The 18,043-nt window shown below is 47.0% G+C and overlaps 1 protein-coding gene across 1 annotated transcript in view; it reads left to right on the top strand.

The window, feature by feature from the left end:
* Positions 1-18,043, top strand: part of ANKRD16 (ankyrin repeat domain 16) — a 28,353-nt gene extending 10,310 nt beyond the window's left edge. Inside the window, exons 5-8 of the mRNA XM_081880124.1 lie at positions 1,878-1,986; positions 2,731-2,892; positions 14,250-14,328; positions 17,314-18,043. Of these exons, the coding sequence (XP_081736250.1) occupies positions 1,878-1,986; positions 2,731-2,892; positions 14,250-14,328; positions 17,314-17,489 (526 nt within the window). The 3' untranslated portion in view covers positions 17,490-18,043. The remainder of the gene's footprint in view (positions 1-1,877; positions 1,987-2,730; positions 2,893-14,249; positions 14,329-17,313) is intronic.

The following is an 18,043-nucleotide window of genomic DNA, read 5'->3' as shown; positions in this document are numbered from 1 at the left end:
ATCCAGCTGGCTCTTCTCGGGTCCTTGTGACAAACAAACAAATGAGAAGGGAGCATGGGGTTGCCACCCGATTTTTAGCAGGAAGGATTTCGGTGGCTGCTTAAAAGTTAGGAAAAAAATACAAGGACAACTGAATATTGCATGCTGGGGCTGGCCAAGGAGGTATGTGGTTCTCAGGTCCCAAAAATGTGAGTCCCCACTACCCCCAAAAAATTTTTTAGAGCCAGCACTTCTCAGTTTTAAACTGAATTTTGAGCTAGGTTTTGCCTTTGATTATTTTTTAACTGCTTGGCTATGATTTTTTAAAATTGTTTTACACTGAATTTCCATATGGTTGTGCAGCAAATTAAAGAATAAATCACACCCACCACAAAAAGCCCCTCCAATTCTCTGGGGTACCCCTTTACTTTGCTCTAGCCCCAAAGTTCCCAAAAAAAATTCAGGCCATTGTCCCCTTAGTTCCACAAACTCATTCCCAGTGCTTCCCCTATTAAAAAAACAACAACCTATAAAACCCTATTTAAAAATACAGATAATAGCACGATACAATTCAAAACAGTGACACTTAATTGCATGTTTACTCAAAACCCAATGGAAACGATTTAGTTGAATTTATTCAACAAACTTGACCAACCTGGTCCAGGGATTGAAATTGAAACTGAAATACTTTATTGTCACTTGTACAATTTGTATACAGTGAGATTACACGAGCACCCCCCACTCAGCTCTCTTAGTCTTAATTCCCCTCGTTTACTGATGCACACCCATCAAACCCGAAAGTCAGTTGTTATCTTTTCATTCAGCAGCCTAACAGCCCACGGATAGAAGCTGTTCTTTACCCTGTTGGCGCGACTAATCAGGCTTCTATTATCTTCTGCCTGAGGGCAGGAGATCAAGAAAGTGCCGGCCAGGGTGTGAATCATCTCTGAGAATTTTCCTCACTCTTCTGAGGCAACCTTCTTCTGCTATTACATCCAGCGGATTCACGGGACAGCCCATAATATCTTGCACTGTATTCACCACCCTCTGTGGGCACTTCCTATCAGTTGATGTCAAACCAGCGTACCACACCGTGATGCAGTAGGAAAAGACACTTTCTATTGTGGACCGGTAGAAGGAGATCATCAAATGTTGATTGACATCGTTCTTTAGCAATACTCTGAGGAGATGGAGTCTCTGTTGGGCTTTCTTAACCACCTGGGTTGTATTTATTTTCCAGGTAAGGTCTCCACTGAGATAAACTCCTAGGAATTTAAAGGAAGAGACTCTCTCCACACAGCCCTCCCCGATGTACAGTGGGGCTAGTTCTCTTCTCTTCCTCCGAAAGTCCAACACCATCTCTGTTAAGTTGTGGGTGAACATATCAGACGACACAGCGATTCTTCAAACAGCTCTTGTTTATTCACAGGCCAGAACAGAACTGAACTGAAGGGTTCAGTCAGCCTGCTTATATAGAGCTCCAGTACAATGTAACTGTCACAATTTTCTAAAACTATCCAATCACTGAACGTCACTTTCGATCCCTTATTTGCATAACTATCTACAGTATCCCCCTGCTGGCCCAGGGTGAGAACTTCACTACATAACAATCTCCTTTGTCTTGCTGATATTAAGGTGCAAATTGTTCTCTAGGCACCATGCAGATATTTTTTGGACCCCCCCTCTATATGCTGATTTGTCTCCACCTATTATTAAACCCATTATGGTGGTGTCATCTGCAAATTAATTGCAGTAGACGGGTCCAGCTTTTCACAGATAGTCATTTGCACACTCCTTTGTGTGTGATGCCACCCCCAGGTAATCCCACGGCCCCCACCGGGGGGCAATGCCTTCGGAAATCACTGCTCTAACTTGTCCTTTTTGTGCTTAATCCTAAGGTGCTGCTACCAACCTGACAGCAGGGACAAATGTGGCGTCACGCCTTTTATGGACGCGATACAACACGGCCACCTTGGCATTGCGCAGCTGCTTCTAGAGAAACATAAGGTACGTGCAAACGATGTTGTGTCTGTTTAAAGTGGGAGAGCAATGCTTTAATCCCTGGGTAGGCAAACTAAGGCCCAGGGGCTGGATCCGGCCCAATTGCCTTCTCAATCCGGCCCATGGACGGTCCGGGAATCAGCGTGTTTTTACATGAGTAGAATGTGTCCTTTTATTTAAAATGCACCTCTGGGTTATTTGTGGGGCATAGGAATTCGTTCATTGTTATTTTTTCCAAAATATAGTCCGGCCCCCCACAAGGTCTGAGGGACAGTGGACCGGCCCCCTGCTGAAAAAAATTGCTGGTGTCTGCTTTAAATATCTGGTGCGGAGATGACCTGTGATTCTGGCAGGTTGTGACTCCAGATGGTTAGGGTGGATCAGGGGTCAGCAAACTTTCAGCAGGGGGTCAGGTCAGTACACTATCCCTCGGACCTTGTGGGGGGCCGGACTATATTTTTGGGGAGGGGGAAGTGAACAAATTTCTATGCCCCACAGATAACCCCGAGATGCATTTTAAATAAAAGCACACATTCTACTCATGTGAAAACACCAGGCAGGCCCCACAAATAACCCAGAGATGCATTTTAAACAAAAGGACACATTATACTCATGAAAAAACATGCTGATCCCCGGACCTTCCGTGGGCCGGATTGAGAAGGCGAATGGGCCAGATCCGGCCTCCAGGCCTTAGTTTGCCTACCCATGGGCTGGATTCTCACACAGGACTTTGCCTTTTCACACCCTTAGGCTTGCTACACCGCCCGGGACGCGCTCGGCGCTCAGCCTTTGCACCAAGCCGCGGTCACAGCGCAGGATCCTGCCCTCCGGTTCCTTGTTTCAGAGCTCAGCGTTGACGTCAACGCCGGAGCCACTTCGCTGCAGCTGACGGCCTTGCATTACGCTGCCAAGGTCCTTTCCTTTTCTCCTTGGGAGTTTTCACTGGGGGGGGGGGGGCGGCTACTATCCCTTCAAAGGCTGCTCTCCCAAAAGAGGTTTCTCCTTTCCCCCCTATTTTATTTTAATCTTTTTTTTCATAACATTTTACTGATTTTCCAAAAATTACAAAACAAAAAGAAAAAACACAGAGAAAATAATCATTACCATATTAAACCATAAATTTTTGTGGGTGCATTTCCCTCCAGGTTCCATTATAATGTACTTGTTCCTGCACGTCTATAAAACCTTATATACTTAACAATCCAATTTTAAAACCTTCTTCACCTTATTCCAAGTGACTTTTAAAAGTTGTACTAATGTAAGAATCTATACACAAAGTTTTAAACAAATGCATTGAATGGTTGCCTGATTTTGGTAATAATTTGCCCTGCATAGTTCAGTAATTTATTTTGCCAATCTTCTTCTTTATTTTATTTTATTTTATTCTTTGGTAGATGTACAGAAAGAGAATCACATACCAATAAATAAATTTTTAGAAAGGGGCAAAATTAGATACGGATGCACAAAGCGTTTTTTAAAAAAACAAATCAAGACTTCTTGTGCTTCCCCTTTCTATTTTTCTTTTAAGTTTTATTTTTTTATAATTATTTTGACAAAGTAATAACCATAAATAAATAAGAATAAAAACATGCACCCCACCACTGAGACCATTCCATTGTAACTATCCAACCTCCCAAAAATTCAACACCTCTTGCGATGGTTTGACCCCTTTTAACAGTACAAATTCTAAAAGTGACAATGCACGGATTTTTGTGAACTAAGAAATCTTTTTTAAAAATATTTTTTTAAAAAAACAGTACAAATTCTACACCTTCCATATCTCCTCAAAATCATTTTTCCTGCATATTCCCCATCTTACCTTAATGGCATATGTTAATTTATCATTGATACAGTGGTACCTCGGGTTACATACGCTTCAGGTTACATACACTTCAGGTTACAGACTCCACTAACCCAGAAATAGTACCTTGGGTTAAGAACTTTGCTTCAGGGTGAGAACAGAAATCGCATGGTGGCAGCTGGAGGCCCCATTAGCTAAAGTGGTACTTCAGGTTAAGAACAGTTTCAGGTTAAGAACGGACCTCCGGAATTAATTAAGTACTTAACCCGAGGTACCACTGTAATAATAATAATTTATTATTTGTACCCCGCCCATCTGGCTGGGTTTCCCCAGCCTCTCTGGGCGGCTTCCAACAAGGATTAAAAATACATCAAAATGTCACACATTAAAAGCTTCCCTAAAGAGGGCTGCCTTCAGACGTCTTCTAAATGTCAGGTAGTTGTTGTTCTCTTTGACATCTGGTGGGAGGGCGCCACTACCGAGAAGGCCCTCTGCCTGGTTCCCTGTTACTTGGCTTCTCGGAGTGAGGGAACCGCCAGAAGGCCCTCATAGCTGGACCTCAGTGTCTGGGCTTAGCTATGGGGATGGAGACGCTCCTTCAGGGATACTGGGCTGAGGCCATTTAGGGCTTTCAAGGTCAGCACCAACACTTTGTGCTCAGAAACATACTGGGAGCCAATGTAGGTCTTTCAAAACCAGTGTTATGTGGTCTCGGCGGCCGTCCCCAGTCACCATAGCTATATCCCACACCTCTTTATACCATTCTTCCATTTTATATCCCACTTGTCCTTGTTTCTCCTTTTAAACATTGTCCCGCATCTGTGCAATGCTGTTGCACGGAACTGGCGTAGAATCGTATGTGGTGGACATGCAGTAAAGTAAAAGGCTTTGGGGAACTGATTTACAACGAGCTTAAAAAAAAAATTAAGTATACTTTTCCCCAAAAGCCTGAAGCTTTCCTGCTAGGCATAGTTGGCAAGGAAATCAAAAAAGAGGACAAAAATCTGTTTCTGTATGCCACAACGGCCGCTAGAACTATATTAGCCCAAAGCTGGAAAATGGAATTAATACCTACTATAAATGACTGGCAGATCAAGATGATAAATTATGCTGAACTAGCTAGAATAACAGGAAGACTAAGAGACCAGGATGACCAGAAGTTTCATGAAAACTGGAACAAATATCTGACGTATATAAGAGATAAGTATAGAACTTCGATGACTCTGGCAGGGTTGGAACAACTCTAACAGTGTTTGGCAAATATGTAAAGGAGATAAAACACGTAACTTTAGAAATTATCTGATACTTACCAATGAAGTGAAGGGAAGTCCGAGGCTTGGCGGAGCCCAAAATAACTGTGTACTATATATATGATTCTTGTAACAGCTATGTTATATGCAACTTATGCAATCTAGACTGTATGGAAAACCAATAAAAATTTATATGGAGAAAAAAAAAACAACATTGTCCCGCATCTGTGCAATGCTGTTGCATGGAACTGGCGTAGAATCGTAGACTTGCCAAGCATCATCTACTCCAACCCTCTCTGCGATACAGGACTCTATTGCCCCACGTGATTTCGAACCCGCAACCCTAAGATTCAACAGTCTCATGCTTTACTGATGGAGCCCTCCAGATGTTAATGGGTGGTGTGATGGGATAATGAGCTGCTTGTGCGTAAAGCTTGATCCCTCTGGGGTTTGGCTGGTCATCCCAACCTAGGCACTAACGGAGCTCCCCAAAGCATGACTCCGTTAGTCGCTGGTAGAATCTGACAGTGGGCGTCTACGGAACCTACGCCAACATAAAAGCTGTTTGACAGACATGCGCTTTCGTGACTCTCTGCGTGACAGTTTCCGGCGCAGGGTGGGAGTTCCTAACGGGGGTCTTGTTACCTCTTCACTGTCGTCACTGGAAGTATCCCAGAGCCTCCCCTCCGCTGTGACTCCTGCACTCCCCCTGCTGGTTCCTTCTGCTGCAGATTCTCTCCTATTCTCATGGAACTTATCCACCACCTCTCTCTCCGATGGCAGTTCCCTGACATCCACCTCCCCCCCAGGGCCCCCTTCACCCCCTCCCGCCTCCTCTCCCACTGGCGGTGAGGACGGAAAGCCCCTGAAGGAACTCTCCTCGTCGTCCGAGGATTCAAACACTTCTAGCCACGGCGTACCGTCTCTCTCCCCGTCTTCCTCTTCTTCGTCTGAGTCGGCTTCCTCACCCACCCCTGACTCAGGGAACCCTTCAAACTCTCCTTCCTCATCGGTGGTACCAAAGTGTTCCCTTCTAAATCGTGCCACGGGTTGCGGTTTTCTTGGGAAACGCTGATGAAATGTTTCTATTAAAACCTCGTCATTGACTACCTCTGCTGGTACCCAAGTGTTTTCCGACTCTACTTCCCCCTCCCATTCTACCAGATATTCCACCTGATTCCCCTTCCACCTGGAATCAATGATTCCTGCCACGTTCATGTCGCGCTCTCTCTCTTCTATCACGGGCGTTTGGGTGGCCTCTCTCTCATGCTCCCCCCACTCACGTCCCTCTCGGTACGGCGACAGTAATGACCTGTGAAATACTGGGTGTAACTTCATGTGACTGGGCAGCCTGAGTTTGAATGCTACTGGGTTGACCTGCTGTATGACCTCAAAGGGTCCCAATCTTTTGGGTCTCAATTTCTTACACCCTCCTTTGAACGGTAGTCCTTGGGTGGATAACCACACCCGGTCCCCCACCCTTATGGTTTCACCTTCCCTCCTATTTTTGTCTGCTTGCTTCTTATATTCTTCCTTGGCTTTCTCTAAGTTAAGTTGAAGCTGACGGTGGATCGCTTCCATCTCTTCAAAAAAATATTCCGCCGCCGGCACGCTCCACCTCTCCCCTCCCTCTCCTGGGAATGCCCGGGGGTGACACCCATAATTTGCCAGAAAGGGACTCATCCCTGTGGACACGTTCTCCGCGTTGTTGTAGGCAAATTCTGCTAGAGGTAACTTATCCACCCAATCATTTTCTCTGTCTTTTACATAACACCTCAGGTATTGTTGTAAAATCCCATTTGCCCTTTCCGCTTGCCCATTGGTTTCTGGGTGCCGAGCAGTTGAGAAATTGAGTTCTACGTGTAATAAGCTCATCAGTTTCCTCCAGAACCTGGAAGTAAATTGTTTCCCTCTGTCGCTCAAAACCCTCAAGGGGGCGCCATGCAACCTAAAAATATGTTCTACAAACAACTTGGCGGTTTCCTCCGCTGTGACTGCATGTGAACAAGCTATAAAATGACACATCTTGGTTAATAGATCTACCACCACCATGACAGCTGTTTTGCCTTTGGATTTTGGCAGGTCCGTCATAAAATCTATGGATACTGCCTCCCATGGCCTTTCGGGCGTGGGTAAGGGTTGTAATAGCCCCGCTGGCGCCACCCTCTCTCCTTTTGCTCGCTGGCACCTGACGCAACCCCTGACATATTCCCGTACGTCCTCCCTCACCTTGGGCCACCAAAACTCCCTGGTAACCAACCACATGGTTTTGTGCTGTCCAAAATGTCCCGCGGTGGGGCTGTCATGCAACTGCTTGAGTACTCTGCCCCTCAGTTCCCCGTCGGGTATGTACAGTGCCCCTTTGTAATACAACGCCCCGTTCTTTTCTTCAAACCCCCCTGTGTTCTCCTCTGCCCTCCGGAGCTCTCTGAGTTTCCCTTGGGCGTATTCATCGTTCTCAGTACCCTCTATCAGTTCCCTCTGCCCCACCAATGCCGCCCCACACACCCAGCGGTCTTCAGGGATTACATGCCTTGCCTCGGGCGCTCCCTCCCCCTCTAAGTACTCAGGTTTCCTGGAAAGAGCGTCCGCCCTCACGTTCTCGGATCCGGGCACGTAACGAATCTCAAAGTGGAATTTGGAGAACTCCTGGGCCCATCGTACTTGTCTCTGGTTCAGCACTCGGGCTGTTCTCCAATATTCCAGATTTTTGTGGTCAGTTCGGACTTGAACCTTGTGCTGCGCCCCAATCAGCAAGTGCCGCCATTTCTGGAAGGCTTCATGAATGGCGAGCAGTTCTCGGTCGTATACTGTGTAGTTCCTCTCGGATTTGTTCAACTTCCGCGAGAAGAATGCACACGGTCTCCATTCAGACGTATCTTTTCCCGGCTGGAGAAGAACGGCCCCCACCGCTCGGTCTGACGCGTCAGTCTCCACTCTCATTGGTTGTTGTAGATCCACATGCAACAGTTGCTCTTCCGACGCAAACGCCTGCTTTAAGCGTTCGAACGCCCGCTGCGCTTCTTCCGTCCAAACAAATTTCTTTTTGCTACTAAGACAATCCGTGATAGGCGCTGTCAAATGGGCAAAGTTCTTGATGAACTTCCTATAGAAGTTTCCGAAGCCCAGGAACCTTTGCACGTCCTTCTTGGTCTTTGGTGTTTTCCATTCCAGTACCGCTTGAACCTTGCTGGGATCCATGGCCAACCCCTTGTCAGACAACCGGTACCCCAGGAATTCCACCTCCCTGGTATGAAACTGACACTTCTCCAGTTTCACCCACAGCCGATTTTCTCGCAACTTGCTCAGTACCTCTCTTACATCTCGCACATGCTGCTCCTCATTCGCTGAGTACACCAGGACGTCATCTAAGAACGCTACGCAGTTCTTGTAGAGCAGTGGCCCCAGGACGTGATTCATGAATGATTGAAAGCAGGCGGAGCCCGCTTGTAATCCGAAAGGCATAACTAAATACTCAAAAGCCCCCAAGGGGGTGAACATAGTGGTCTTCCACTCATCCCCCTTTCTCACACGTATCAAGTTATATGCCCCCCTAAGGTCCAGCTTGGTAAAAATTTTCCCTTTTCTCACCTGTGTCAGAATGTCATCAATTCTAGGCATAGGGAAAGTCACTGGTTCTGACACTGCATTTAGGCTTCTGAAGTCACATACAAGCCTCGGTTTGCCCGTGTGTTTTTTGTCCACAAAGAACACTGGGCTGCCCCCCACCGCTCGTGACTCTCTGATGAAACCTCGCTTGAGATTCTTGTCAATGAACTCCCTTAACTCCTGCATTTCACTGTCTGACATTGCATACAGCTTGCCCACTGGCAATTGTGCCCCTGGGAGTAAGTTAATTTGACAGTCAAAGGGTCTGTGCGGGGGCAGTCTATCTGCTTCCTTTTCGCTAAAGACGTCAATCAAGTCAGCATATTGTGGTGGCACCTTGCCCTTGCCCATCACTTCCACCCCTGCTAGAGTGGCCCTGGCCCCTGCCTGAACCTCTCCCTCTTTGCAGTGTTCTAGGCAATGTGCTGATCCAAAGGAAACCACTCTCTGATGCCAGCCTACTAGAGGATCGTGTAGTGCTAGCCAGCTCATTCCCAAAATAATGGGAGCTCCTCCCAAAGTGGCTACGTTAAACGCTATCAGTTCTGTGTGTCTTGCCACCCTCATTACCATTGGAACAGTCTGCTGGCTCACTTCTCCTCCCAACAGTTCCCTCCCATCAATCGTGGTAACCTGCAAAGGCTTACTTAATGGGATAGTCTGTATCTGGTGTTCAGCTGCAAACTCCTTACTCATGAAATTACAGGAGCTGCCTGAATCCAATAGCGCTTTTATCTTTAGTGGGTGTCCATTGGACAGTTCCAGCAACACCTCTATCACAAGCGCTGGTCTTGGAGGTTCCGGCGTGGGCACATTCACTTCTCCTCTGCCTGACTGCGGTGCCCTGATGCTGGCAGCCAGGCGTTGGCTTTTACTTGCTCGCTGCTTGTTTCTCCTTCCTCCTTCCCCCCAACAGTTCCCGCCATTCCTTGCCATTCCTTCCTTTGCGGACAGACTCTGGCAAAGTGACCTGGCTGTTGGCAGAGATAACATCTCTTGGCGCCCTTCCCCTCCTTCTTCCGCCCTTCACTGGTGTTTGAAACTGCGCGCGCGCGCGCTGTTCCAATTTCCATCGGCTCTGCTGGCGGGAAAGGCTGCTCCGGAATCTCTGGAATGCGGAAATCCTTCCAACGTTCCCCTTTTCCTTCCCGCTTTTCCAAAGCCCTTGCCTCCTGGCGCGCTCCTATGGACAGCGCTGATTTAGTCAGATGATCCATAGACTCCGCCCTGGGCGCCCGGGAAAGTTCATCTTTCACTGCCGGAGAGAGCCCTTCTTCAAACAGCATTTGAATAGGTTCACTCGCAAGGTCCCACCCCAGTCTATGAATCAGCATGCTGAACTCAGTCCAGTACTCACGTACAGATCGGCTCCCCTGTTTACACGCCATTAACTGCCTCCGCACCACCCCTTGCTCAATCTCACTGGAAAACATCAAGTCCATGGCGCGAAAAAACTTCATAGTGTCCTTTAAGATTTCATTATTGGCTGCCATCAGGGGCCGCACCCAGTCCCTCGCCCCTCCCTCTAGATGGCCGATCACGTACGCCACTCTAGAGTTCTCATCAGGGAAGTCATCAAACAGTAGGTTAAGAGCATATTGCATCTCTGTCCTAAAGGCTTGATAGTTCCTGGGATCCCCCCCAAATTTCTGCACCAATCCAGGCACCTTTCTGGCAAGTGGGGTGGGTTTCCCTTTATCCGCATCTTGAGCCCTCCTCTCCTCGAGCCTCGCCGTTTGCAGCGCGAGCTGGACCTCCAACGCCCTGTACCTGTCTTCCAGGCTTGGACCTCCTCCAGCCCCAGCTCCTGCACCTCCGGTTCCAGCTGGTTCGCTCATGATGCCCTCTGCTTGCACAAGCTGCTTTCAGAGACTGTCAGATTGCTGTGATGGGATAATGAGCTGCTTGTGCGTAAAGCTTGATCCCTCTGGGGTTTGGCTGGTCATCCCAACCTAGGCACTAACGGAGCTCCCCAAAGCATGACTCCGTTAGTCGCTGGTAGAATCTGACAGTGGGCGTCTACGGAACCTACGCCAACATAAAAGCTGTTTGACAGACATGCGCTTTCGTGACTCTCTGCGTGACAGTTTCCGGCGCAGGGTGGGAGTTCCTAACGGGGGTCTTGTTACCTCTTCACTGTCGTCACTGGAAGTATCCCAGAGCCTCCCCTCCGCTGTGACTCCTGCACTCCCCCTGCTGGTTCCTTCTGCTGCAGATTCTCTCCTATTCTCATGGAACTTATCCACCACCTCTCTCTCCGATGGCAGTTCCCTGACAGGTGGGAATGATGGGAGTTGTAGTTAGCAACATCTGTAGAGCCAATGGGTTGCAGGGGGCTAAGTTTTTTTTGTCCTTGTTTTTAATCATGTACTTTGTGTTTTTAATAGGGACGTTGGGTGGCGCTGCGGGTTAAACCACAGAGCCTAGGACTTGCTGATCAGAAGCTCGGTGGTTCGAATCCCCGCGATGGGGTGAGCTCCCGTTGCTCGGTCCCTGCTCCTGCCAACCTAGCAGTTCAAAGGCACGTCAAAGTGCAAGTAGATAATAGGTACCACTCCAGCGGGAAGGTAAATGGCGTTTCCGTGCGCTGCTCTGGTTCGCCAAAAGCGGCTTAGTCATGCTGGCCACATGACCCGGAAGCTGTCTGCAGACAAACGCCGGTTCCCTCGGCCTATAGAGCGAGATGAGTGGCGCAACCCCAGAGTCGTCCGCGACTGGACCTAATGGTCAGGAGTCCCTTTACCTTTACCTTGTGTTTTTAATAATGCATTTTTAGGCTGCGAACCACCCTGAGAACTGCATATGAAGGGTGGCCTACAAACATACCGTATTTTTTGCTCTATAAGACTCACCTTTTCCCTCCTAAAAAGTTAGGGGAAATGTGTGTGCGTCTTATGGAGCGAATGCAGGCTGTGCAGCTATCACAGAAGCCAGAACAGCAAGAGGGATCGCTGCTTTCGCTGCGCAGCAATCCCTCTTGTTGTTCTGGCTTCTGAGATTCAGAATTTTTTTTTTCTTGTTTTCCTCCTCCAAAAACTAGGTGCATCTTATGGTCTGGTGCGTCTTGTAGAGCGAAAAATACGGTAATACATAAGAATAATAAGAAGTTCCTCCACACCAGCTTTATTCCATGCTGCCCTTTTCTCCCTGCACAAAGACACTCTATTGTTTCACTCCTTTAAAACTAGGAAATTCTCTGCTCATTCTGATCCCCCGCATCTTGTACATCACTGGCTCCATTTTTGGCTGCCCAGCGCTCAGCCAATGAGCCTGCCATTAGAAAGAGCGACGCTGGCCTGCTAAGCAGAAGCGAATTAGATTTACAGTTAGGAATCCAGCCTTTTATCTTCACGAGACTTAATTCTCTCAGCAGCTTTTCAGCTGCCAGCGCATGGCCTGCAGAAGATAAATCGGGCTATTAAAACTGAATTGCCGACATGTGCAATTCATCGTACGAACATGTGGGCTTGCCTTATCCCTGAGCCAGAGCCTTGGTCCCATCTAGTCTGATATTATTATTGTTGTTGTTGTTATTATTATTATTATTATTATTACAATGCTACCTCAGGTTACATACGCTTCAGGTTACAGACGCTTCAGGTTACAGACGCTTCAGGTTACAGACTCCGCTAACCCAGAAATAGTGCTTCAGGTTAAGAACTTTGCTTCAGGATGCGAACAGCAATCGTGCTCCGGTGGCGCGGCAGCAGCAGGAGGCCCCATTAGCTAAAGTGGTGCTTCAGGTTAAGAACAGTTTCAGGTTAAGTACGGACCTCCGGAACAAATTAAGTACTTAACCCGAGGTACCACTGTATTATTATTCCCTGTTACAGATAGGTAGCCGAATACACTGTTTCAGTGTATCTGAAGAAGTGTGCATGCACACGAAAGCTCATACCTAGAACTAACTCAGTTGGTCTTTAAGGTGCTACTGGAAGGAATTTTTTTATTTTATTATTCCCTGTTTAGGGAAGCTTTTAATGTTTAATAGGTTATTGTATTTTAATGTTCTGTTGGAGGCTGCCCAGAGTGACTGGGAAAACCCAGCCAGATGGGCGGGGTATAAATAATAATAATAATAATAATAATAGTTGTTATTATTATTATTTAAATTGGTATATCACCCTTCATCCATATATCTCAGGGCGGTTCACAACATAAAAATACAATTTTCTCTACTCTGACTGGCAGTGGCTTTCTAGGGTCTGTGGCAAAGAAGGGGGGGGGGAGAGAGAGAGGAGTTCCCAGTCCTTTTGTTCATTTATTGAGGGCGTTTGGAGGGGCTTTTCATCCAAAAAAGCTCCCAGAGTAGCTTATATCCCATCAATTAATACAAGACAGGCCCTTTCCTGCAGTCTTATGGCCCATAATAATTAATTTCTGATGTTTAAAAAATTGTTTTTATTGTATGGTTTTAGGTGGGACTGTTGTAAACCACTCTGAGATATATATATATATAAAACACACACACACACACACACACACACACATATATATATATATATAGTAAAGGGACCCCTGACCATTAGGTCTAGTCGTGGCTGACTCTGGGGTTGTGGCGCTCATCTCACTTTATTGGCAGAGGGAGCCGGCGTACAGCTTCCGGGTCATGTGGCCAGCATGACTAAGCCACTTCTGGCGAACCAGAGCAGCGCACGGAAACGCCGTTTACCTTCCCACTAGAGCGGTACCTACTTATCTACTTGCACTTTGACGTGCTTTCAAACTGCTAGGTTGGCAGGAGCAGGGACAGAGCAACAGGACCTCACCCGGTCGCGATCGGCAAGCCCTAGGCTCTGTGGTTTAGATCACAGCGCCACCTGTGTCCCATATATATACATATATACATACACACACACATATATATATATATATGTAGACACACACACTCTCATATATATGTGTGTGTGTGTTTGTGTGAGTGTATATGTATGTATATTTATGTATGTGATATATGTGTGTGTGTGTGTGTGTCTATCTATCTATCTATATATCAGCATATTTTTATATATATAAAAAATATTTTTATAAATGTAAAGGACCGCCACGCCCTGTCCTGTATTTTGCCAGAACAAAGGTAGCAACTCTAGGTGTCAGGGGGTGAATCTACCAACAGGAGGAGGAAATGCTCTAAATAAACCAGAAATTAGATCATTTCAACAAAATAATAATTAAAAAACCCTATGAAAAAACACATAAAAATTTCCTGTTCTCTGGCGCCATCTGGTGCTGCATGTTTATAGTACATTCAAATCATTGTTTTCTTTACTACTATAGCTGAGTCTAGGGCTGAAATTTGGACCTTTGTACAAGCAGTGTGTCTAGCCCACTGCTAATCTGCACTGTGTCGGATTGTCCACCTTGAAACCAGAAGGGGAATGGGAATGAAATGGGAGGGAGGGGGACTTGTGATGATCCGGATGTTGTGGGACTCCAACTCCCATCAGCCCCAGCCTTTATGGCCAATGGTCAAGGATGATGGAAGCTGGAGTCCAATAAATATCAGGACAGCCACAGGTTCCCAGATCCCTGGCCTAGATAGAAAAAGGTTCTGGTTTTGTTTATTTTTTGCTGAGCGTGAAAGTTGTGTCTCTTCTCTAACAACGCAGGAAGGACACGCAGGCACAATCAAGACGCTTCTGTCGCTTGGCGCTGATCTGAATGCGAAGGATGGGAAAAATCGTACCGGTAAGACCCTTTCACGCTTCTTATTGGGATTGTTGTTGTTGTTGTTTAGTCGTTTAGTCGTGTCTGACTCTTCATGACCCCCTGGACCAGAGCACGCCAGGCACTCCTGTCTTCCACTGCCTCCCGCAGTTTGGTCAAAGTCAGGCTGGTAGCTTCGAAAACACTGTCCAACCATCTCGTCCTCTGTCGTCCCCTTCTGCTTGTGCCCTCCATCTTTCCCAACATCAGGGTCTTTTCCAGGGAGTCTTCTCTTCTCATGAGGTGGCCAAAGTCTTGGAGCCTCAGCTTCAGGATCTGTCCTTCCAGTGAGCACTCAGGGCTGATTTCCTTTAGAATGGAGAGGTTTGATCTTCTTGCAATCCATGGGACTCTCAAGAGTCTCCTCCAGCATCAGAATTCAAAAGTGTCCATTCTTCGACGATCAGCCTTCTTTATGGTCTAGCTCTCACTTCCATACATCACTACTGGGGAAACCATAGCTTTAACTGTACAGACCTTTGCTGGCAAGGTGATGTCTCTGTTTTATAAGATGCTGTCTAGGTTTGTCATTGCTTTTCTCCCAAGAAGCAGCGTCTTTTAATTTCGTGGCTGCTGTCACCATCTGCAGTGATCATGGAGCCCAAGAAAGTAAAATCTCTCACTGCCTCCATTTCTTCCCCTTCTATTTGCCAGGAGGTGATGGGACCAGTTACGTCTGGCATTTGCACAAACAGGCTTCCAGTGGGGTGGATGGGGTATTAGGGGAGGGGTAATACCTCTGGTGGGGGACATGACAGGCTCCTTCTGGGGTCGCTTGTCCACCTTTGGTCCCCATCCTGCACTTAGCTCTCACCTGTGCCTCCTGGAAGCTGTCAACATGCAATGAGGAGATGCAATGAGGTAGCGGGAACGTTCTTTCATATGTGGTGGACCTGTAAAAGGGCAAAAGAATATTGGGAAATGATGCATAATGAATTGAAAAAAATGTTTAAAAGTACTTTTCCAAAAAAACAACCCAGAGTCATTTTTGTTGGGGATAATTCAGATGGAAATTCCCAGGTGTCAAAAAAGGTTATTTATGCCACTACTGCGGCCTGTGTTTTGTTAGCCCCAAAATGGAAAACAAGTGAGGTCTCAACTAAAGAATGGCAACTTAAGCTGACAGAATATGCGCAGCTTGCAGACTTAGCATATAGAATAAGAGAACAAGAAGAACATACGTTTAGAGTAGATTGGAAAATGTTTATTGAATATATGTCGGGGGAATTGTGTACACTTGAAAATGTTGGCAGCATTAAGATAAATTCAACAGTGTAAATAAGTTTTGATGGATGTAGTAATGGAAGACTGATTGGTTTAGTTTCTGCAGAATATGCAGGGATTTATGATATGCAAAATGAACCATGGGAGAGAGAAGAAGGGAAGTCATTGATATTTTAAGGATGTTTAAATGAGTATTCTAAATTGCAAAACAGAAAATTGTGTGTGTGTGTGTGTGTGTGTGTGTGAATGAAGCTGTCAGCATGCGACAGCGGCCACAATCCTGGGAAATGGCTTCCACTGGCCGGCTACACCAAGTGAAGGTAGCTGCTGGGTCTCAAACCCTCCGTGAGTTAGGGGCTTCCCCTGCCTTTAAAGACTCTTTAAAGGCTCTGGCGGATGGGGCGGGCAAGACCAATAGTGGGTCCAGTGGTCAAGAAGGCGATTTCTGCCTTACAGTGGTACCTCAGGTTAAGTACTTAATTGGTTCCGGAAGTCTATACTTAACCTGAAGCGTTCTTAACCTGAAGCGCACTTTCCCATTGAAAGTAATGGAAAGTGGATTGATCCGTTCCAGACGATGAAAAAACACCCCCTAAAACAGGAATTTAACACAAATTTTACTGTTTCATGAGACCATTGATCCATAAAATGAAGGCAATAATCAATGTACTGTACTATAAAATAAATAAGAGAGTATTTTAGATGAAAAAAAATTAAAATTTATTTCCAAACTCACTGTTTGGAGAGGGCTCAGGGTCCTCTTCCACAGTCACAATCGGCTTGGCTCCCGACATTCGTGGAGGCCTCAGAGAGCTCCTGCGGCTGGAGCCCAGTCGCAAAGCCTCTGCAGGCCCTGTGAATGTCGGGGCTTGGCTCTCAGCATTTGCGGAGCCCTGTAGGCACCGCGGATGCTGGGGCTTGGTTCCCTGCATTCGCAGAGGCCTTAGAGAGCTCTGTAGGCCCCGCCAATGTCCAGGTTTGCCTCCGAGAGCTTGGACAACTTGCTTCCGGGTTACAATCGTTCGTAACCCAAAAAAAGTTGAAGCGTTCGTAACCCGAGGTACCACTGTATTTTATTTATTTATTGCATTTTATATCTCGCCCTGCATCCTTTTCTTCCAATGAGCTCAATGGAACGTGGTTCTCATGGCTGATGTGATGGGATTATGAGCTACTTGTGCGTAAAAGTTCAGTCCCTCAGATCTTGGGCATGTTTCTCAAGACTGTGTACAGCGGAGCCCCTTAAGCATGACTCCCTTAATCGCTGGCAGAATCCGACAGTGGGCGTTTACGGAAACAACTCCAGCATAGAAGCTCCTTAACGGAAACGCGTCGTCTGGATTCTCGGTGCGACAGTTTCCGGCGCGGAGTGGGTGTACCTATAGGAGGTCCTGCGACTTCTCCACTGTTTTCGCTGGAAGATTCCCTGAGCAATTCCTGCGCCTCACTCTCTCTCTGATCTCCCGCACTCCCCCTGCTGGTACCTTCCCCCGCTGCTAATTCTCTCCTAGCTTCTGAGAGCCCCTCCACCACCTGTCTTTCCGATGGCAGTTCCCTGACAGCTGAGAACCCTGGTCTCTTCAATGCTTTAACCACAATACCTAACTGGCTTCCCATTGAACACTCATGCAGCTTAATCAACTGTAAACGCAGGCAGCTAAGCGAGAAAGAAGCTGTGCCATGAGTGGCAGGCCACCAAACCCTTCCCTTTTGATCTTAAGTCTGTTTCTTCTCTTCCCACAGCCCTGCACCTGGCATGCTCAGGCCAGCATGCTGCCTGCGTGCAAATTCTCCTGCAGGCGGGGTTGCGGGACTCCCCTGACAGTACTGGAACGCACACACGGCAGCTTGCGAAGAAGCCAGCCCTCCTCCAAATTTTTGATGAAATCCCAGTGCCGCCCTGCCCTGTCCATCAGTAACGGAAGTCGCCTTCACCGGGAGTGCAAGCAGGGCCTTCTCTGCAGTGGCCCCTTGGCTTTGGAATCGAGATAAGTGAAGCTCCCAGGAGTAGATGCTGGAGGATTCCGACGCAGAGACGGAAATTGCCAGTGGTCGCTTGCTTGTCCAGAAAGAAAACCAGCCCTGCTGCTATTTGTTGTTTTTAATCCACAAACGATATATCATGGACGACTTATCCTGCATTTTGCATTGTGTTTCCTCTGCATTGGAATGACTGCTGTGGAATGTCTGCCACACTGGACAGCAAGCAAAATAATGCTCTCTTTTTTTGTTGGAAGCTGAACTGCAGTGGAAGAGAAGCAACACCACATGCGATGGACGTAGGTCAGAACAGAAATCAGTCCTTCCATCCGTCGCTCCCATTCTTGGTTGCTTTGGGCTGCAGGTTGAGACATTTTCATTCCTTTGTGTAGGTGTATCGGAATCTGTCTGATAATAATAAATAATAATAATTTTTTATTTATACCCCGCTCTTCCCAGTTCAAAAAACGGGCTCGGGGCGGCTAACAACAAA

The sequence above is a fragment of the Podarcis erhardii genome (assembly GCF_964252035.2).
Source record: "Podarcis erhardii genome assembly, chromosome: 10".
Lineage (NCBI taxonomy): Eukaryota > Metazoa > Chordata > Lepidosauria > Squamata > Lacertidae > Podarcis > Podarcis erhardii.
The sequence above is the reverse complement of the archived record's forward strand: the minus strand, read 5'-3'. Positions and strand labels throughout refer to the sequence as shown.